Below are 23190 nucleotides of genomic sequence, written 5' to 3'. Positions count from 1 at the left end.
AAATATCTTATAGTTTGTTTATTAAATATTATCCTGCTATTAAAAGAGTGTAAGATGTAGAAGCAATTTATAAATAATATATGATTAAGAATAATTGAATAAATAAAATAGAAATGTCTTAAATGGAGTTCATCATTTTTAACTTTTAATATTTTTGAAAAAAATATAAACGTACACTTAGCACACAATTCACGAAACTATATAAGCTATTAGCTAAGAGTCAAAGCCGGAACAAAATAAATAGGGGAATAATTCCAATGTTTTGGAAATTGGGAGGAAAAGAAAGAAAATAAAATTTGTAAATTCATTTGATAGTTACAATAATTTTTAAAAATAACTTGTTTGATATTTTTTAAAAATCATTTTGTTTATTTTAAGAAATAATTTTGACAGTTCGTTCAATGTCATAAATTAAATTGATCAATAACATATAATTATTGAAAGTATTTTATTAATTTTAAAACTAATTTTGTTCATCTCTAATGAGACTGGCTATACAAGTTATTTCAAGTTAAACAAAGTTTACACAGTAAAATTTATTATCGAAATACATGACGCGTAATTGTTTACGCCATCACATATAGCTTAAAATTTGTTATATGATAAATGAGACATATTAATAAAAATATTTAAAATATTAATATATAGGTCAAGCCTAGGATCGTAAAACATTAAAATAAAGTACTTATAATATTAGAGTGAATTTGTATACTGAAACTTTAAATTGTAAGACTCAATAATATTGAAATAAACAATTCATACATATCTGTAATTCAACTCAAAAATCTTCTCCCTAACCGTAGAAAAAATAGCAATTCAACTCTTCACGGTCTTACTGTAAAAAAGTTAGAAAACTTAAATTGTAACTTTAAAATCTTGATTCTAGAAAGAACAGAAAAAACCGAGTCAATTAAAAAATATTTAGGTCTTAATTAGGTAAAGAATCAGATAATGACAAAATTAGGAAGAAAAATATATAAGATGAAAAAGTAAAATATTTTTTTATCAAATATTTAATAATAATTTTAAAAAAACAGAAATGCTGTTGCACACTCTCACGTATAATCCACCTCTGCATAATGTTTATCGGAGAACAAAAACAGAATAAGGGATAAGAAATTAAAACAAAATTCCTCTTCATTCGAATGTCAAATTCTCAACAAAGCATCTCTTCTAAGTTCTAACCAGGCATGGCTTCTTATGTCTAACTCACATGTGCCCTCCAAATTATTGGAATAAAACGATTGTCTTCAAAAAAAAAAAAAATAGTCTTGAAAAAGGAGGATCTAATGAACATTAAAATAACTACCAGATGAGAAACATTAACGAACATAAGAAGGTACATTGGAACCGAGAAAATTTTGCTTTATAATTTATTTGGCGAAGCTAATCCTGTTCTCCACGGTGGTGATGGCAAATGCTATGAAGAACATTTTCAGAGTACGAACCGGGAAACATGGTCATGGGTGTGGAACCTTCCGAGCATAAGACAGTACCATGACAAAATCCTTTGCTGAGGAACCAATAGTTGCTGAAATTCTCTGTGACGTGGATGCTGTATCCAACCACAGCTCAACCAAATTATATAGACTCAATGTAGGGAGCACTGATTGTCCCATACATTTAATCTCAACCTGCAAAATCAATCACCACAAGTGTGAAGTGACATAAAAGCAGCCATTTTTTTCAAAAAACTACAATCATGTAAAGAGTAGTGTAATTCAACTTCCATGGTTATTGTTAAGTACAGTTAAAGTTGCGACAGATAGGAATTATTGCTTATATTAATGGAATAATGCAAGTGTGATGAGCTTCTGGACAATCAAACTGTTTATGTTTTGATATAGCAGACAACAATCAGAACAAGACAACAAAATTTTTTAGGTTCCTGTTGATGTTTTTTGGATGTATTACAAACGGAGAGTTACCTCTGTTTCACTAGTCAAGTCCAGTTTCTTCATTAGGTATTTTTGGATGAATGAGACTGGTACGCTACCATCCCTGTAGCAAACAGAAAAGACATTATATCGTTTTCTAGTTCAGATTGATTTCCACATTTTAAGAAGCTTTAGCAGCAGCATAAATAGAGTAGTGGACATAGTTTTTCTAGCATATTTTTGTCATGTATCAAAAGCTAGCTGAAACCATCTAAACTAGACACATAAAATCAATAGAGATAATACAAATGCATTACACAATCAATATAACTACATTCGTGTTAAAAGTCTGAACTTTGATTTACCCTTCACATGCTCTCGTGTACATAACCAACACAGTTGATGTATAATGAAAAAAATCGCAACTTTTTGTAAATGTAATCTTTTTTTTTTTAAGTTTGTACTAGGCAGAGATTATATGAAATCTAAAGTTTAGAGAGATACAAATACACTTTCTTCAAATTCACTGCTACAAGAAGCTGAAATGAAAATTCTCAAATTCAAGACATTAGAAGAAAAAAAGGACACAAAGCATATGCTAGTGGCTAGATTTATTGATGGGAAGAAAAAAGTATCTAAATATGGCTGGAATCCTTGAAAGCATACAGATTGTTAAAAATCTACATAACCTATAATTTATCCACACTCATGATAGGTCCCTGTCGAACTTCAGTTTTTCATTTTTATTATTCCCAAAACCACCCTAAAATAGCTTACATATTTCCTTGATCTTCACAAATTCTGACAAACGAATTAATCATATTATTATGTTACCCACCACAGCAAAAGTAAGAGGTTGATAAAAATATGTTAGCATGGATCTCACAAAATAGGGGTTCTCGAAAATTGAAGATAAGTGTTTATATAAACAACTCTTTTCAATGTTAATTAAGGAAACCATGTTTGAAGAACCCAGATTAAGATATTATTTTTGTATATAAGAAACTCATGCAAGCCCTTCTCACCGAAGATGATCTAGTTTAAACAAAAGAGTGTTGTTGATCCCAACTCCCAAACCCTAATTAGTAGGACTTACCTTACTATTTTATCTATTTTTATTCATCTCTCTATCTCTCTTCTTATTTCCAATCAAATAACACAACTTTTTAAAGCCTTTTTCTCTTTTATTTATACTATACTAAACTAAACAACTAAACCTTGAATTCTATATCTTATCTATTTATCTTTTTCCAAATTTAAGCTGATAAAAAAAAAAAAGTCTTCTCCATTTCACTCCTTGTGTAGTACCAAAAAAAAACCTAGGTGAGGACAATTTGGAATGCGGAGAACTTGAAGATCTGTTGTATGTGTCTGAGTGTTCTAAATTGCTAAAGGGTAAAATCCTCCGGTTGAAAGACTTCAGAATGAGAAGAGTATTTGTGTTTTGAGCAATAACAATCTATTCTACAATCAACAAAATTAGAGGTTCAACAAAGTACCTTTTAGATTTTTTTAGCATTTACAGATTATTATATAGCTTAATGGGACATTAAAAAGATTAGTAAATTAAGTAGACAATTCCTGAAGGTTGTTCAGATTGCACATAACCTCCCTCTTTTTGTAACATTTACAGCAACTTCCCCCACAGAAAGATGCACAGTTATGTTTTTCAAACAATAAAGGGGCCTTGATGTAATGTTTTTCAAATAATTTAGGATAAGGGTACAAAAAAGCAGATGATATCAGGCCAAATTTAAGAAAACTAGTTTCCATCTAACTTATTCTTCTTGATAAGATTTGATGGAATGCGAGGACATTGCTATTATCAAGAAGCAATGTTGTGCTGTCACTGAGCAAAATTTAATATGTTGCTCAAAACTTATTACACCAAGAAAGGCATACTGAGATAAACTTATTCATGAAAATTTCTAGAGATTCACGTATATAGTATGAGTAACATAAGTTATACATTGCTCCAAGCATGACATTCCTCTCATAAAAGAACGCAATAAATCAAAAACTAAAGAAGCAAATAGTGAGAATAAAGGTACAGGGAGTCCGTAAGAACTTACTTGATTCTCACATAGCTTGAAGGAATTTGTGGCAAGGGTGCATCTCCCCTGAAACATCAGTCTGAAATTAGTACTTCAAAAATAACCAAAAAAAGGATATGTAGGAGATATATAATATCCTTAGGATTTGATATAAGTTATTGAGTTTCAAAGATTGATATCTCACTGGTTTTCTGCAGCTACCAAGGAGAACCAGATTGGACCAGTCCTAGAGAGTCTTTTACTGCTTGCAGAATCAAGCACAGCTTGGGGTGATATGCTTGATTCTCCAGAAGCAGGCTCCTTCTTCTTGCGCATTCTGCGCAATTTATTGGGTTTTGTTGCATCTGAAGTAGCAGGATGAGGGATGATCTTTTCTTCCTCAACTTTTCCTTTGCGTTTGTCCTTAATTTTAGTTTTCTGCATCTGAGACTCACTCTCACTTACTTGAGTGGTTTCTAATTTAGCATCAGACCCTTGCACATGAGACTTGAAAGATTTACTCCTACTTGCCACCTCTACTAAACAGTTCAAAGGCTTCCAAAGATCCAATTTTGCATCATATGCTTCGCCACCATTCTCTGATCCTTTATTGGGTGCAGTTTGACTACCCTCACAAGGGGACATACTCTGCACCAGCCAAAGAAAAATTAACCATAAGAATGTTAGCAAAACTAATGGTCCTATGATCCAGGAAATCAAATGAACCAGGATCAAGAGACAAAACAATACATAGCAAGTTCAAAGATAAAAACCAGATTGTTTCTCGTACTACCTGTCCGGAATTCTGAGCAAACTTATTTGAATGTTCAGGTGAGCTTGAACTCTCAAGATGATCTTCCAGCAATTCTTCCTCTTTCTTAATGGGCTTTTCAAAGGAAAAACTAGAGGACCGCAGACCACTAGCTTTTCTTGAAGGTTTTGTTCTTCTTCCTGTCATTGTTGCCTGTGTAGATACCCTTGGAGTGTTGACCACCAAAGACGAAAGAGACCTCTCCTTTCTCCTAGCTGGTATTGGTGTTGAGGTCACAACTTCAGGTGCCTTCACCTTTCTTCCCTTCACGGGGAAAACTTTGGCCCTTACATCTTGCAAACTGTGGTCTGGCCTGGTTATCAGAAACCAAAGTAGCACGCAACAATTCAAAACAGAACATCATCAGCTATGTGGTTTTGTTCGATTGTAGTTTTCAAACAATGTTGAAGTGTGTTTCATTATATGAAAACTGGTGTAGGTAATTCATTACAAAAAAAACACTCCTCCTGAACTACTTCTTTTCAGATAGTTCAGATTACTCTCATGTTTTCCCTTACCTAGAAAACTCATCAATGCAATTATCATAAACCCAATTTGTTTATCCTAGTTCGTCACCATCCTCCTTATGTCTCAAACTATTTCGCTGTTTTTTATATGATCAAGGACATTTGGTAATGAGATAATACATCAATTTTGGGTAATACAATTAAAGCAAGCACTGCAAACAAGAACACCATCACTGCGAATAGAATCAAATGATATTATTTTGAAGACAAAGGAAATTATTAATATATCTACATTTTAAAAATTCTTAATCAAAACAGATGCAAAATCCCCTCCTTGGTGATATGAATTATATCAGTTCTTTTATCAAGTAACTGCATAAGGACCATCCTTCTCCAATTCATCTTGCTCTGTTTCCGACTAGAAGTTTAGATGAAAAATTATTAAATGCAATACAAATTACATTTTATTGTTACCATAATTTTGTATTTGTCAAGCCTTAAACACTTTACATTTATGATAATCTATATTATTATCCATTCGCAATGTCTGTCAGTCAGGAAAACTATTCAAAGTAATAAACTAACAGCATTACCATATGTATATCATCAACTAAATTACAGAAATATGTCAAATTTGAGGGCATTTAATTATTTCCCTGTATACTATATGCATGTATTAATCTAACAAATTCTTCTTGCAGGTGATGGATCCTTCTTATGTCAGTTTTCATAAAGTGAAAGATTGATGCAACATTATCTTGACAGCACAATAAAAGCATGAACATTGCTCATTCTTGCCCGCTGCTGCAAGAACATAATACCACCTAAGAAGATCAGATAACGGTGTGGTCTATGACAGCTATTTGTGTCTTTGGTCCCAGGCAGGATCTTTCAACAGATTTTGAAAGACGAACAGTATTCAACAGCTTTATAGCAGATGTCTCGACCCATCAACAACATTATTCATTTTCAAAAGAAAGGTTTCATCTTGTAAAGGCCTGTCTCCATTTTAGCAGGCTTGTGAGTTGTAGCGATATTTAGGGTGTGGGTTGCATAAAGATAAACTCTTACTACACAGCATAACAAACACGTTAAAGCAACAACACCCTCCATGCATGTTCAACTACTTAAAGTATAGCAGAGAGGTATTTCGTCTTCTTCTTTTTTTTTTTTTTTCTTTTTTAAAGGAAGAAGTAAAAGGTAGGGACTGACCTCAGTTTCTCCAGTGGAACACAACCCAAATCAATGTGGCATATTGGACAACTTTCCAATTCCTCCTCCGTAATCTTATCATAAATGCACTTCCTGCAAACTGAATATAGTCCATAGAAAAAGTAAAAAAAAAAAAAAAAATCTAATAGTCCATAGAAAAAGTAAAAAAAAAAAAAAATCTAATATTAGTTTAGTTGCCACACACAACAGACTTTGCTTGGAACTTGTACTCTGAAGAAAAAAAAGGTGCATGCAAAGATATCAAATTAGACCAAACAACACATACCAAACACCAAGAGAAAATTATTCAGAAAATGCAAGGACCAACCCCGTAAAAATAGTCACGCTTCCACGACAGTTGATGTAATTTTGCATGCATTGAGATCAAGATTGAATCTTCGCATGTAATTTTGCATGCAGTGAGATCAAGATTGAATCTTCGCATGTGTTCGCATGTACAAGGAAGCGGTTTTACTAAAAAACAGTGGGGTTGTAGTAAAAAGTTCAAACACCTTTCCACCAAGGACATTAATGGAACAGCACAAGAATACTTAGCCAATAAAAAGCACACTGTTCTGACCAGCATTCATGTCCTCAACGGGTATACTTAGAGAGAGACCCAAAAGAAAAGAAAATTAGAAAAAAAATAAATAAAAAACAAAACTTTTGTTGGACACGTCAAATTACGAAATACCCATATCTCCCTCCGGTTACGCAAAGTCCAGATGCCCCCACATCCGGACGGAGAGTGAGAGAGGAAGCGAATGCAGAGAAATCGAAGAAAAAATTGACACGGATTGAAAGAGAGGAGCACTCACACGTGTGAAGACATTCGGATATGGTTGTGGCTTCCCTGAACAACTTGTTGCAGAGTGGGCAAGTCATGCATGCTACAATCGTGTCCCTCCGGACCTTCGCCACCTGATTCGGCATGCTCCTTAATTTTCTTGCACGCTCGCACGAACTATTCTCACACGCTCACACCCTGCATGCTATCGCGGCGCCTGCACCTCCCAAATTTACGTCCATTCCGTGGTGGCAATCACTCTCTGCATTAAGAAGAAGAAGACACAGTGTGGGAAAGGGTGGAACAGAGAACAAAGAAGGTCATGGAAATGGATGGAACCGTTGGCAACGGTGGGTATTGCAGCAACAACGATCGGTGAGGAAGGAGGAATACCGGTGCGAAAAGGAAATGGGTCGGTGAGATTCGAAAGGATTTGACGTGGGTTATGGTGGATTTGGCAGAGGGAGTTTGAGTTGTTTTGTGGGTGATCTGAATCGGGAGGACCTCTCGTTCCCGCATGAACCGAAACCGAGTGTTTCTGTGTGTATGTTGGAGTTCTGTGTTGTTCTCTCTTTCTATAAGGTTTTTTTTGTTGTGAATTTTGATTTATTGGAAAATATAGACAATTCAAACAAAATATTATAAGGACATATGTTCCACACTTCAACCAACGACAGCTAGACGAAAAAATAAAGGACAGCTAGAGAAGTTAGGGTGTGCGATAATGTGCGCTGGGTTAACATGCGCACCCTTGGGCCTGCGGCGCGTAACGGGGAGGTTCACCCTAATGGAGAAATGTATATATAAAATATATAAATAACCTCTCCAATATTAACTTCTAATTTTTCAGTCTCTTCGAAATCTAAAATACTACGCATGGAGTGTAGTGTGTTTTGAAGGTGTTGAATCTTTGTTCTAAGAGATTATATTTTGGGTAATTTTTAGGTGCATGTATGTAATGTAGGAGGAGTCTCTTCCAACAATTTTTGTTACACTTCATGGAAAGATTTAATTAGAATCAAATGCACTCTATCTAAAATGGAAACTATTTGTTTAAAATCAATTTTTATAAATAAATAAAATATCGAAAAACTTGAATTATTAAATAAAATATCATATATATACCATCCACCCTCAAATTCCACTGGATAGTGAAACTCAATCGAGTTATAATTGATAAAAATGACCAAAAAAAACTATTTAAAAAACTCTTTTATTCATTTATTTGAATAAAAAGAATAGAATAAAAATGTTATATTTGAATATTACCACATATTATAGAATATTTTAATAAAATTTAATGTTTACTGTTCTAGGCATCAGTGTATTATCGTTGTTCTGTGCAGCTTTATTTTTTAGCAGGGGGCGATATGGTCGATGTGGTCGATGTGAGGTGCAGCGATCTCACGTAGGAATGTTAAATACGTGCTCAAATGTCATTTGATTTAGCAGAGGTAGCAGAGGGAAATGGTTGATGTGAGGTGCAGTAATTTCACGTAGAAATGTTAAATACGTGTCCGAATGTCACTTGCTTCGCATTGAAGGTTTGTTAGTTAGCGGCACCTTTATCCTCATCTTCTAATCCAGAAAAAAAATAAAATAAAAAATTAGGTTTGCACACACCAAACCGAACCCCAAAGTTAAAAAGCTCTCCTTCAATTGGCTTTGTCGAAAAATGGAACATGTGATCTTCGTTTTTATCTTATTTGCAAAAGGGTCCTCCCCACTCTACCTTTTTGGTCATTACCCCATTTCAAATCTGAGTGAGTCCAATTCAGACTTGCAAAACCCTGGCCCATGCGCAATTCAGTAATTGAAACCCGTGCAATGTGAAACAAAAAAAAAAACCATGCATCTCGAGGTCAATCCACGTCAGAGATTAAGAGAAAGATTTTGGAATTTGAATCACGGATTTGTATAAATATTAATCAATTAATTATAACAGTTAGCACCGACAAAACCAACTTTCTTTTTTTTGCTAACCTTAATTTTCTAAAGTTCAAACATCACGTCCACACCCTGTCCATGCTTCATTGTTTGCTAATATAGCATGATTACCTGGGAGAAATGCTACCAATAATTACACCAGTCTCGCTTATTTTCTCCAACTTTTTCATACCACCATTTATTATGGACAAAATAAACCAATGTATAATCATTGGATCGAAACCAAAGTGGTGGAGAACGGCCCAAATTTAGAAATTGTCCTGAAACCATGATAAATTGATAATAATTGTATGATTGCAGTAATTTATAGCTGCATGCGCATTATCGATGGGTGCCGTAAGAAGATGGAACTGGAGCAGAACTCATTTGACCAAACACCTTGCATTAAAAAGAGAATTAACGTTTTCTTTATTTAACTTGTACATGACATGCAAGGGACTTTGACCGTTGAAAAGAAGAGACTCGCTTTTGAAAAATAAGATAAATAAAAAAAGATTAATCTGTTCACTTTAGAAACAGGATATAAACATAATATTCAGTACGCATAATGAAAGAGAGAAAAATATAGTATTGTTTTGAGGCAATGTGTGAAAATCGACCACTTTTGACTGAATCTGATGTCTCCCTCCAATGTGTCAACATTTTTTCAAGACCCAACAAGGCCTTTGCGTCGGGCATAAGATACTATAGATAAAAACAAGGATGCACAAACCATTCCCGCAAAGATCACCACCTAAAATTGTAAAAATTGAATTGGAAAAAGAATCAGGAAAACCTGTTATCACAAACATTTTCCTTTGTGTGACAAAAACCTTTACATACCCATTTAAACACATGTTCGTGGCCTGGTGATTTCCATGTGTATGGAATGTTCATACCAAATATTGCAGCCACCAATGAATATAAGGACATACACACAGTGCCGGCACTGATGAAGAGCTCCAGCTGTCCGAAACAATGATAGAAAATAACAGTAGTATTTAAAGGCTTCAATCATGGCTTTGGTAACAAATGTTTCTAAAAATGTTCGTGACAATTAATGTATGCACATAAATACTTAATCAGCTGGCAAAAGCTTGTACCTGAATCAGCTGGTTTCGGTGATTGTCAAGCTGCGTGCATGCATGTGTGACATGTTACAGAGAGTTGTTATGCTATAAATGGGGTGTTCGATTTCTTCCCCCTCTAGTAAGAGCTTCAAATATAAGATTTACCTGTATGTTGATGTAATCTTCTGTGTCATCGATGTATTCTCGCAACTGAAATGAAGGGAAGTATATATCAAAATAGAAAAGTTTATCAGATAAGTAGTGCAGATCAGAAATGAAGTACGAAAGATAAGAAGAAAATGCAGTTCATACTGTGGCCAATTTATTTAATGTGCCGTCAATTTGCATGAAATTGGCCTGCAAACCAAAGCACAACATTATTCAGTTCAATGGTATTTATTTAAGTAAACTATCTGTGTGTTGTGGCAACATTAAAGATGAAGAGTTCTTACAACCTCCAGTAACATTTCAAGCTCCTCAACATCATCGTCCCTGTGAACTGTTGTTCCACTTGCTCTGCTTGATTTGTGTATTCTTGAACCTGTATTTGGAGAACCATAAAGCCACTTGGGAGCATCAGAGCTACTTGTTGGAGATGATGAAACGGTCGACTTTCTTGATAAGTAAAGATCAGCCATGTCGTCGTCATCATCAAGTAGGTTTTCTAGTTCATCTCTAATCTACAAGAAAGCTAGTAAAGTAAACGCAAACTCAAATATACTGCTTCTAATATGAAAAAGAGAGGGAGGGAAAATCAGTCACAGGCAAGTTCGTTACCTATGAAGCCCACATACTTCTCATCTTTCTGATACAATATGATATATATATATATACACGTGTGGTGGGGTGAGACAATATTTGTTAAAATAATTTAGGATAAGATACATGCGGATAGTGGACAAAAATTTATAAAATATTTGATGTATATACAGAAAATACATAGAATTCCTTGTTAATTTATAACTATGATAATCGCAGAAATATCTGTGATCATAACAAAATAATGTACTTTTTGTCTGTATCTCAACTAGTTTTGGCTAACTACTTCTAGAAGCACCTTGGGTTGAATTTAAAACAATTACTGACTACAATAGCTAACAATTAAGAAACATCGTATACTAAACAATTGTCTAATGCTAATTGTATCATTTCCATGTCCTCGGTACTCATCATCCGAGAAAAGCACAGCTTCTAAGCTCATTTATCAAGTCTGCTAAAGTTCAACGCCATCATAAAATTGATCATACTCTACTAATAGCCTGTAACCTTGTTTCTCCTTTTTAATACAATTAAACCTTTCTTTCATCTTTCCTAAAACAAAGAAAGACTAGATTGCATATAATGTAAAGATATTGTTCATTTAGGATCATTTTGTTTCTGTTCAAAGAATGCATAAAGAAGTACGCACTACAATTCCTTTCACAGCATGAAGAACATATCTAAAAAACTCAATTTTAGTTTTGGAGTATGCAGGCTTCATAGAACAGCATTGCCACGTTCTTATTTTAGAAATACAATTTAATAATAAAGAACTCGTAGAGAAAAGGAAAAGGGGAATTCACTGTGTTAAAATATCTATCTGTTATATCAACATACCTTTTGAACACGACTTGTCAGCCTCGTCATGGCACATTTCAATTTTCTCACTCTATCCAAATTACGACTGCTAATCTGGACACAAGTGTCATTCAACCAGAGAGGTGGAAGAGAAAGAGGAGGATCAAGTGTAAAAAATATGTCACAACTCACAACTGATAATGAAAATCAAACTTCAAATCATAAACTGCATGTTTTATGCACCAGATTTCGATATGGATATGGAAGCTATCTGAAGTTTTAGATCAGAAATTAACATTGAAGTTTTAGATCAGAAATTAACATCAGTATTAGGTTTTAATCCTTAAGGATTCTGTGCTGTCTTTCTGATAATAGTTTTATATCTCATTCTCACTCCAAAACCATTTTGCTAGCTTAAAAGGGGGAGAATAATTTAAAAAATCAAAAGGAAATTGATATCACAATTTATAAACAAAACTGTTTCTTGACCTAGTTTATAAGTTGACATATGTTGTGACAACTTTTCAGTGACAATACAAAGATGTGAAGATATGTTTAAGCTATGTTCTTGTACCAAAGTGAAAAATCTATGAAAAACATACACAATTCTTATGCAAAGACTTTTTACCTTTGAGGTAAGTTCGTCCAAAGCTGGATAAGCAGCAGTCTCTAACTCTCTCGTTCGTGCGTCAAGGAAACTACAAATTGCTTCAAATAAAACTTCCAAAGCCCGTATCTCAAATGGAAATTCTACGAGCCATGGTCAATTTTCCATTATCGCAACAGAAGGAAAACTAAAGAGCCCGAAACAGAACAACACTAGCACTGTTTAATTATAGCAAAAAATGAAATCAAAATGTTTCACAAAGCACACCATTTTCGTCTCCACCTTCACCATCTTGAGCACACGTCTCTTCTTCTCCTCGGCCTTCTCCAGAAGCACTTACTTTAGGTAACCGTCGTCGAAGCTCTTCAACAATTGGCACAACGTCATCATCAGTTGGGTCTCTTAGCAACACCTGCATCACCAATCACCAAGAACAAACAACACAACACAACTCAATTCAACCTCACTAAATTGATTCTATTTCCACTGTATCTACCTGTAAGCTCGGAAAGAACAATGACATCGAACATGACACACATACATAAACTAAAAACCAATGAAAAGTCACAATTTTTAGTGATTGAAAATTGATTTTACTTCTCTATAGAACACGGATTTCTTTCATGAGAAGTGGGTTCTCCACCTAATACTATAACTCGACCTAGGTAACTCAGAGTGAGTAAAAATTAGTGATGAATTTTTCAAAAATACTACATATAGATTACTTGTTCATAATTTAAATTTTGTAGAACTTTATAAGTAGCAAGCATACCTCATCTGCAGTGATGATAGCTTTAATGTGCTGCAGAAAAGGAAGGAATGAATGAGTTGGTGAAAGAAAATTAGAAAGCGGAAGAAAAGAAGTGATGGAAGCAAAGTGTTTGCCTCTAGATTGAGAACAATGACTTTGTCTCTGCCCAAAATGGTGGAGGGATAGGATAAGAGAGGATCGAGAATCCGAAGATCCCTGGCGTGAATTTTAACCAGGCGCATGATGGCAAGCTTATCTGCATCGAGCACAGTGGGTTTGCCATGGTGGTCGAGCAGAACCCAACTTCTGGAAACAGCGGTTTTTTTCTTTAGTGAAGAGGGTTGAAGTTGGAGCAGAGAAGCAGAAAGAGCCATGTGGTGGAAGTGAGGAAGAGGATGAGAGAATGATGGCATTTGGAAGAGTTAGGGAGCAATGAAAGATATGTTGCATGAGTTGATTTGGTGACAGGTAGTGTGTGGGGTTGTTTCTCAGTGGCCGAAGAGGAGAGGTTAAAAAAGTACCACAATTACGCTTAAACACCGTTGGTTTAAACTTTGAGAAATCGTTGGAAACATTGACATAGTATCATAACTGTAACATATAACATATCGAAATTTATTGTTTCATAGATACTGTCTCAACTCTGCTAGCTAAATGTTATTTGATTTATTATTAATATTTAATTTTATGTTCGTTGGAGATGTATATATCTCCGGTGCAGGTTCATTGAAGTCCACGTAATATTTTCTTTGCTCTTCTTTCTTTCAACTTCATTTCAGTCAATTTAATACTTGCATTGCATGGTGTCCTCTGCAGATAAGTTCTAAAAGTGCTGTATAATGGCGATTACATGCATTTTTTATTATATTAAAATAATATAATTGTAAAATATAAAAATAAGAGTAGGAGTTATATGATTTTACTTTTAAGTGGAAATTATACTGTTATTTAGTTATGGAATACTAAAATCAATTTAATTTGATATATGTAAAATTGTATCTCTTTTGTGTAGTGGTGTAAATGATACTGTATTTTGGTTCCTAAATTATTATTTTAATAAATAGAATGTCTAAAATAGAATTACCATCAACCATACTTTCAAAAGAAAAATCATAATTCTATCTATTTCTAAAATAGAAACACCATATTTGTTTGTTAAAAAGTAAGAGGTGAGGGAGCGAATTAAGATCATGTGGGATTGGGATCATGCATAAGCTTCACAAAGCCGAAAGAAAAGATGTTGAAGGCATGATAATATCAATTATAAAGTAAAATTCACTATCAAAATCATGGCACTTGTTCATACTTAATAGATTTATTTCTCTCAAATAAATTAAATAATATACTTTTTAAATATTGTTACTATATATTTTATTTTAAATTCTAAATATTCTTCTTTTTTTCAGAAAACTAATAAGGGAAAAGTTAAAGAAGTGTTACTTGAGAGTACTCACCTCATTGAAGCTAAAAATGTCAATAGTTTTGCAAGGAATGGTTACTTAATCAATCAAATATGTTTTAAGCAGAGGTTAATTATAAAGTAGTAAACTAGAGTTCAATACTTAAAAAACCAAATGGACACAGTGAGAAGTCAAAAATTAGTTCAAAGATTGCAATTCTCATTATCGAAGTCTTATTCGAACCATTAAAAATTGCTTAGTAATGAGAACTTATTTTATTAAAATGTTTTTTCGTAAAAAAAAAATTATATATATTAAAATATTCTCAACGACGCATGGCAAAAGAGTATTGTAGTGGAAGGTCTCTACTAATGATTGTAGTTGAATTGAAAAAGGAAGGTTTAATGATTCTTTACCATTTAGTTTTTACCCTGCATTGCTCCTTGTTGCTCAAGACCACAAATGTTGTCATCACCACAACAATGATGTGGAGGGAAGCACAATGAGTAGAGGAACATGTAACATTAATAAGCAAACACACAATGTTACCGTAATTAATGGTGGTGGTTGTTGTTTGTTGTTATTGTTAACCTCTCAGCGTTGTTACTATACATCAAATATTTGGCTTGCTTTGTATTTTTGTGGGTTTCCTCTTTAGCTGCATTGGGTTTGAATAAATGAAGGCTTAAATATATTATTGGTTCCAATTTTTATAAACTTTGTTTACTGTGATTCTTTTTTTTTTTTGAAATATTCAAAATGGTCATAATTTTTGTAAATTAATGGTCAATTTGGTTCTTTTTACAAACGTAGTTAATAGATGATGAATAATAATTGTCACGTGTTACTTCATAATTTTTTAAATTTTTAAATTTTTAAATTTTTTAAAATTTTAAAAATGTTATCCACGTGTTAAGTATTATGACATGTGACAATGTCACGTGTCAAGCCAGTGTCACTGCCATGTGTCAAGTTAATGTCATTGTGTGTGTCGGTGTCTTGTAACTTATATTAGATTCAGTCTAATTTTCGTTAATTTTATTCAATTTAATCCCATTTTTTGTTATTTTTATTCAGTTAAGTCCTAATTTTGTCTCTCTCCAAATTAACCAAATTTAATTTTTATATAAATGTTATACTAAAATTTTTATTTTTATTGAAATTCATTTTTATTTTAAATATTTCTTCTATTATTTGTATACTAAACCTAATTATACTTTTGAAAGGAAATTATTAGATTTTTGTTTCCTACATGTAAAAAATATGGTTAAAATTAGTTTAAAATTAGAAGAAAAATTATTCATTATTATTAGAAGGAAAATTATTAATTAGTTATAAAATTAGAAGGAAAGTTCTTTATTATTTTTAAAATTAGAAGGAAATTTTTTCATTGTTTTGTAAATGATAAGCAAAATTCTTAATTGTTTTTAAAATTAGAAGTAAATTTCTTCATTATTTTTAGAATTAGAAGGAAAGTTCTTTATTGTTTTTAAAATTAGTAGAAAAATTCTTCATTATTTTAAGACCGACTCTAAACCTATTTTTTACATGTAGCAAACATCAAACATAAATCTAATAATTTACTTTTCAATAATATAATTACGGTTGGTTTAAAAATAATGAAAGACATATTTAGTGTAAATTTAAATTTTAATAAAAAATAAAAAATTAAGTATAACATTTATATGGATATTAAATTTTGTCAATTTGGAGAGGGACAAAATTGGGACTGAATTGAACAAAAGTAATCAAAATTATAACTAAATTGAACAAAATTAACAAAAATTATAACATAATTGAATATAAGTCACGAGACACTGACACATGACAATAATACTAACTTGACACGTGGTAGTGACATGTGGCACTGACACTGCCACATGTCACAATTTTGACTTAACACGTGGACAATTCATTTTAAATTAAAAAAATAAAATATTTTAAAAAATAAAAAAAATCACAAAGTGACACGTTGTAGTTACTATTATCCTTCATTAACAATCTAAATCGTGTCTGTAAAAAGGACCAAATTGATCCCAATTTACAAAAATGAGAACCATTTTTAATATTTCAAAAAAATGAGGTCCAAAGTGAACAAAATTTACGAAAGTTGGACCAATGATGTAATTTGGATTTAATTTGGATTCATACAATAATAATAATAATATTTTATTATATTTTAAAAATTATTTATATACTTTCAACTCATATTTATCACGTATCATATTTTATTATTTTTAAAATAAATATATTCACATATCAAACGCGTAATTACATGCAGTATTATAAGTATTATAAGTGACTACCTAGTATATAACCTCACACTTCTATAACTTCCAATACAAATAAAACATTAAATTCATCAATGTGGTCGGCCAAATTGTTAATATCCCCTCTAACATAATACTAGCGTAAACACAGGCGCTATCGCGCCTGTGTGTATAGATTTTTTTAAATATGCATGATATTATATTAGTAGGTGATAATATTGTAATGTTATTAAGTTAATATATAAATTAAAATTATGTTTATTGAAAATAAATTGAAATATATTACAATAGATGAAAGAATAACCATTAATAAATAAAGAATAAGAGAATAAACAGAGATAACCGATTTTATAAAAAATTTGTAAAAATAATGATCAATTTTTAAAAATTTAATAAATTATTATATTTAAAGGGTAAATTTGATATTTTGAAATGTATACACAAAAATAAAAATCTCTTTTATATATTATTATGGATTAAGTTCCTTCTTGACTTAACTCTTATCGTCAACTCTATAATAATAATAATAATAATAATAATAATAATAATAATAATAATAATAATAAATAATGTTAGACATAAAAAATTAAAATTCAAGAATAAAAAATTTTATTAGTTTAATGTTTATGATCAGAAAACAATAATATAACATTATAAAACAAATAATAATTTTACTGCTAAAACAATCATAAGAATCTCTTACATGAGTGACTAGAGGTGCTCCAATTATTGTCCAATTATTGGTGGGGTAAAAAGGTGTCCGAGAATATTTATCTAATTTATAGAAGTAGTATTTTCATTTATAAAATATATTTGAGAAGAAAAAGAAAAGATGAAGTTTAGATGATTAAAAAGCATGGAGATAGATTGTAAAATTTAGGTGATTTCTTCTGTCTAAACAAATTTGAAAATATACGAAATTTTGACAACCAGAAATATTAAAAGCGCAAACACGTGAAATTGATATTAACAATACGTGTCAATCGTGTCTGTGCTGAGATTCATGGTGGAAAAGGACCTCTCATATAGCTCCAAATATCTTTTTATATTCTTCTGAAACATTCATTCGATTGTATATTTATTTAACTCTGTTGCCACAATTTTTTCGTTTCCAAAATTTCACGACTTCTGAACACTGAACTACAACTCAAACTAAGAAATAACCCTTCATCTTGGTTTATGTAACTTCTATTACTTTTACATTTCGTATGATATAATTGAGTCCGTACAAAATGTAAAATTGAATGTGTAGAAATTGCACCATAGCATAATTACAAGTCGAGGCTTATGATATTTTCCTAGATTTTATGAGGGTGTAGAAAGATGTGCAGAATGAAATTGCCCACAAATTAATGAGACTCGGTACAAATTTCGACATCAAACTTTAGCCGGAATTAACAACAGAAGTAGTTTTTTTACTAATTTATCGATTTAATAATTTATAGATTTTCTTGGAACATAAAAATAGTTTTTTATAAATTTTCAATATATATAATTATAGTTTAATGTTTCTATTATTATTGGATTAAATATAAACTTACGTATTTATTATACTGTCTCATATAATTAACCTTTATATATTTTTATAGCTTATGTTAAAGTGAAAGCACACGCCAAACTACTTAACAATGTATCCATTTTATTGGTTGAAAAGGATTTGTTGATCAATACTTTTGGGATATTATTGATAGAAGAAAATCACATAGAATTATTTCATATACAAAATAGTATTTATAGTCTCTGAATATTGTTATTAAGTAATTTGTATTTTATTTTATTTTAATGGAATAAACCTTAAATAGTTCCTAACAACTTACAATTTCATGTTCTTTAATTTAAACTTGTGAACTTTATATATTTTCTAAACAATAACTAAAAAAAAAAAAAACTTAAAGTACCATTTAAGAAAGTTTTAGCAAAATGGATTACTTAAAATAACTTAAAAATAAATTAAACAACTAGTAAGCACATGTTCTTGGAATTGCAATATTGGCAACAAGTTCAGGATGTTAAAAGTCATGGTATAAGTGTGTTAACAATTTATTTTTTTTAAGTAAAAATCAACATTTGAAATTGTAGTCTCGTCTGGTTCTTTAATTTTATAAATGTCTAAATTTAATCTTTTTAACTAAATTTTATTAAATTTACTTAAGTATAAATGTGTCAAATCGTATAAATAAGTCAAATGTTATCATAAAACATACTTGAAATGTGAAATAAACTTAACAAAATTTTATTAAAAATACTAAATTCATTCACTTTAAATGTTGAGCGACTAATTGGTTAAAAGCTTCAAATATAGACTAATTTCAATATTTAATGACCATAAATATATTTAACCTTCATATTTTAACTTTTAACGCTCCGCTCATATATTATTTTTAACACCTTACTTTCGCTTATATATATTACTATATTATAATTTAATTTTATATTTAAGTAATATGGGATTTTCATGTTTGGCAGGTTAAAAATGGTTTGTGAATTGAATATCAGAGTCAAGTTTGTCCAACCTCTACCTTGAATAAATCTATAACATGGTCATGTGCTAGTGTAGGATTGCATTTAATTTGGTGTCGACTAAATTGGTTTTCACAAGCATAACCAAAAACAATTTTATCCAATCAAATTTGTTTTGTTCTTTTTCAATTTTTATAGTTTTTAATCAAGTACTAATACTTTTAATGTTCTTAATTTTTAATATGAAATGTCAATGAACTGTATTTCAAAAATAACACAAATTATAAATTAAAATTTTAACTTACCCTTTTAGTGAGATGATAAGGATATTGATGCAAGATCACATCGTCTTCATTATCAAGGTTAAGACGTGTAAAATTGTTATATGTGATAAAGAATAAAAAATATTAATGCCATTACACTATATGTGTCTATATTCACACAATTCCGGTGTAATTTTTCACCACTGATTACGCTAGTACGAATTAAAGGAAAAATCATAAATAAAAGCATTCTTCTGAACAACTTTGTTTTTTTGTCAACTTTTCACAATTAATTGTTGAAAATAAGTTATGTGTTTCCTCATTGCGCATAAAGCCACAGATGATGTCAACCACTAATATTTGTTTTAAGGTTGGTTACATTATTTTTGTTAAGTTGCTAAATAATTTGAATTTTTTTTAACAACTATAATGGTATTTCATTAAAGTGTTAAATTCGTAAAATTGCTTTTAAATTGTTGATTTGATTTCTATGAATAAATATTTACAGTAGAATATTAATAATAGACTTTTCATATTTTTTTATGAACTTACATGATAGCATAACATAACATCTGATTAAAAAATTATATTCTGAATGACTTCCTTTAAAACATTGTTATCGTTAGGTTAAGTTGTCATGTGATAGATGATACCCTGCACATGACATGACATGACATGAGAGTGATAATAATCACATCGCATCACATGGGAAACTAAATGCATTTTGTTTAAAGGGTTGTCCTTGGAAGCCACGTTTCATGCTCCCATTGGCTTTTGAGAGAATAAGATTAAGGACAACTCCATTGGAATATTACTCTTTAACCATTAATTACTGCAAATTATAACGTACCACAACACAATTGGAGAGTCTCCCATTTATAAGAGTTTTTGGTCCCACAAAACATTTGTATAGGTCAGTTAAGAACTTGTTTAGGTTATTCAATAAATTGGGTTTGATACCATTAATATGACTAATGTTGTTATTTCCCATAAAAAAGAAATATTTTAAAATAACAAAAGTTGTCACGGCATTGATATTTTAACACTATAGTCTTTTTATTATCATTTGATATTATTTTTTATTATTATTCATTTTTTTAATATAAAAGTTAATTTTTGTTAAAATTATTTTATTTTTTAAAAATTGTTAAATGGTGTTAAAGAATTTATTTTTCTTTTTTAAATTATTTGGAAACAACAAAAATAGTCCAAATATAATAAAATTCTTCTAAATTTTCTAAAACATTTATTTATAAACACGTTTTTTACCTTCTTAATACCCTGAAAAAAAAAAGACATTCATACATTCATTTTCTTTCTCTGTAAGCTCCATTTTTTAGTCTTATGTGTGTTTGGGCCTGGCCTCTTCGTAGGTCCAGGACCAGCCCTTCTGAAGGACCCCAATACCCTATCAACCCCTCACATTCTCACTTACCTCTGTTTCAGAAAAACAATTTGCTCTCATCTCTCTCTCTCTCTACGAAAGCAAAAAGGGCTCTGTTAGGGCATAAGTCCCCCTCCTTACCAGCTAACTCCAATCTGCTTCGTACTCTCGGGTAAGTTGAACCTCAACTTCGTTTCCCCTTTTTCCAGTATAAGAGTTATAGTTCTGTTTTGGGTTCCTCTGATTCCCTTTTTCTCAACTCCGTATATCTTGGTTTTTAGCTCCGTAGCTTGCTCCAGTGCCCTATTGTCTTAGTGGGTTACCATTCCTTGTGTTAGTGTCTAAAAAGGTAAGGGAATCTAGATTTAACCGTTCAAAGCTGTTTTTGGGTGTCTTTTTGGTTTGTTGCATGTTTATAAGCTTGAGAAGTATGTGTAATCGATTGAAAATGGGTGCATGTGTTTTTGGGTGTTGGATTGAACTGTTACTCTACTGCATGTGTGGGGACAGTGGCGAGAACTGTCAATCTCGCCTAGGCGAGAGCGCCTAAGACTCACCCAGGTTCTACTTGAGCAACTCGCCCAGGCGAAAGGCCCTTGTCTTTGAGCGATGCGTTGTCTCGCTCAGGCGAGAGTACCTCGCTCAAGCAAGTTCTCGAAGGAGAAGTTGGTGTGCTCTGTTCGCAGCCTCGTCCAGGCGAGGTGTTTTATTTTTGGGCGAAGGACGGTCTCGCCCAGGCGAGCTGGTCTCGCCCAAGCGAGATGCTCGCAGAGTGCCACTGTTCCAGGCCTCGCCTAGGCGAGAAGGCCTAGCCTAAGCGAGATAGTTGTTGCGGCTTAGGCGAGGACTTCTAGCCTGGGCGAGAATCGTGCAGATTATGTGTTACATCTCCATTTACGTTGTGTGTGGCTATTTACCTCGAACATGTATGATTATGGTGTAACTATATGAGTGACATGCACTGGGATTGGTATGTTTGGTATGAGTAATGACATGGAATTCTTATGTTATGGTTGGGTGAAATGAGAATTTAATGTATAAGATGGAAGTGGTGGTTGGGGTATGATAAACATGAAATTTGTATGTGATAGACGTAATTCCATGAGTCTCGTGGGGAGATCTCATGGTGGTGTGTAGTGTATATATTAACATATGGATTCAAGTAAGGATTGCATCCTGAAGCTCTAAAGGGTCAGTGAGTCTCAAGTAGAGCAAACTGACCCAAGTGGTGAGAGTAGCGGGAGGCCCTAGTCTCTGGCAGGATAATGGCCTTAGACGTTTAAAGGCTAACCTTGTGCGTGGTAGGGTGAAACCCATTGGCAATGGCTCTGCAGAGCAGTAGAGGCCACCACAAGTGCAAGCGTCCAGTGAATCCGATCTTAGTATATGTATCCGGATAATTGAGTCATAGTGTCTCGCTTGTTTGCCATAACATGACTTTGTGTCTCTGTGTTGTATGCCTGGGAATGCTTATGTACTTGTTCTTCTATATCATGATAAGTTCCAAATTGCACTAGCTTACCCTTGCATTTTGTGTTTGTTTCTGTTATGTTTTCTCTTTTGTGATGATCACCTTCTGGTGGGAGCAGATGAGAGGGATGTTCGAGATGGATCCGGGGGACATAGCGGTGCGGCCTAGTTTTCTTGTCTTGATGACCTTAGGGGCAGTTTCATGGCCATTGGGCCTTTTGTAATGGTTGTCCGGTGGCAACTCCTTTTGCTAAACTTAAACGGTTGAATTCTGTTAGTTTTCCCTTTGGTTGTGGCATGGTTGCATGCATAATTTTTTTTTTTCCTTTTGAAGTACTTTTGGGATGACTGTAATAGTTACCTTTCGTACGTTTCATGTTTATTTGATTGGTTCTCGTTATCAAAATTTTGTGATGTTTTATTTGGTAGATTAATCTATTAAAAATGGGATGTCACGTTCTCCAATATAATTAAGGGAGTGTAATTTATCAACAAAATACATACTTTCACAAAAAATTATTGTCGTCCAATCTATATCAAAATTTATTATCACTTTGATATTTTAATTTCTCATGATATTTTAATCTATTTTATTTAGATAATCAACAAAAACTAATATATTTTCTTTTATTAATGGGTTCACCTAGGAATGATAATACAAGAGGAATTTATGTGTTACTAGCTCACAAATAAAATGCGAAATAGAATGAGTATTTAATTTGTTGGTCCACAAGTCAATGACGCAATGGAGCAACCTAACCCACAAAATAACATTTATCATACATTAATTTTTAAGTCAAGCAAAAATTCTTTTATTTTATTTTATTATTATTTTACTCTATGCT

At 32.1% G+C, this 23190-nt stretch overlaps 2 protein-coding genes and 1 long non-coding RNA gene across 3 annotated transcripts; 1 reads left to right on the top strand and 2 right to left on the bottom strand.

Moving 5' to 3' along the window:
- Positions 1-1119: 1119 nt before the first annotated feature.
- Positions 1120-7797, bottom strand: LOC114164289 (E3 ubiquitin protein ligase DRIP2-like). Its single transcript, XM_028048900.2, has 8 exons — positions 7581-7797; positions 7219-7449; positions 6401-6500; positions 4704-5034; positions 4116-4558; positions 3950-3997; positions 1929-2001; positions 1120-1634 (listed from the first exon to the last, which is right to left on the bottom strand). Exons 2-8 carry the CDS (start codon positions 7331-7333, stop codon positions 1461-1463), a joined length of 1284 nt encoding a protein of 427 aa, XP_027904701.1. The 5' UTR covers positions 7334-7449; positions 7581-7797; the 3' UTR covers positions 1120-1460.
- Positions 7798-9600: 1803 nt separating this feature from the next.
- Positions 9601-13590, bottom strand: LOC114175157 (magnesium transporter MRS2-I-like). The gene is made up of 11 exons (XM_028059928.2): positions 13233-13590; positions 13120-13149; positions 12615-12759; positions 12369-12490; positions 11780-11854; positions 10639-10863; positions 10496-10540; positions 10349-10393; positions 10217-10246; positions 9957-10079; positions 9601-9867 (listed from the first exon to the last, which is right to left on the bottom strand). Exons 1-11 carry the CDS (start codon positions 13509-13511, stop codon positions 9781-9783), a joined length of 1206 nt encoding a protein of 401 aa, XP_027915729.2. The 5' UTR covers positions 13512-13590; the 3' UTR covers positions 9601-9780.
- A 7291-nt stretch (positions 13591-20881) lies between these two features.
- Positions 20882-22745, top strand: LOC114192418 (uncharacterized). The gene is made up of 3 exons (XR_003606107.2): positions 20882-21047; positions 21157-21224; positions 22465-22745. It is a non-coding gene; the product is annotated as an uncharacterized LOC114192418 (long non-coding RNA).
- Positions 22746-23190: the final 445 nt, after the last annotated feature.

Source organism: Vigna unguiculata, chromosome 1, assembly GCF_037176805.1.
Source record: "Vigna unguiculata cultivar grain cowpea cultivar isolate G323 ecotype 2 chromosome 1, ASM3717680v1, whole genome shotgun sequence".
Lineage (NCBI taxonomy): Eukaryota > Viridiplantae > Streptophyta > Magnoliopsida > Fabales > Fabaceae > Vigna > Vigna unguiculata.
The sequence above is the reverse complement of the archived record's forward strand: the minus strand, read 5'-3'. Positions and strand labels throughout refer to the sequence as shown.

What these genes read in the sequence shown, in the direction of transcription:
- LOC114164289 (XM_028048900.2), bottom strand. Translation starts at nt 7,333, where the DNA reads ATGCCGAATCAGGTGGCGAAGGTCCGGAGGGACACGATTGTAGCATGC. An exon ending in ATCCGAATGTCTTCACACGT is followed by an intron (nt 6,501 to 7,218) that starts GTGAGTGCTCCT and finishes GACTATATTCAG; the next exon opens with TTTGCAGGAAGTGCATTTAT. An exon ending in TTGGTAGCTGCAGAAAACCA is followed by an intron (nt 3,998 to 4,115) that starts GTGAGATATCAA and finishes CTGATGTTTCAG; the next exon opens with GGGAGATGCACCCTTGCCAC.
- LOC114175157 (XM_028059928.2), bottom strand. Translation starts at nt 13,511, where the DNA reads ATGCCATCATTCTCTCATCCTCTTCCTCACTTCCACCACATGGCTCTT. An exon ending in CTATCATCACTGCAGATGAG is followed by an intron (nt 12,760 to 13,119) that starts GTATGCTTGCTA and finishes TTGGTGATGCAG; the next exon opens with GTGTTGCTAAGAGACCCAAC. An exon ending in AAGATTACATCAACATACAG is followed by an intron (nt 10,247 to 10,348) that starts GTAAATCTTATA and finishes GCATGCACGCAG; the next exon opens with CTTGACAATCACCGAAACCA.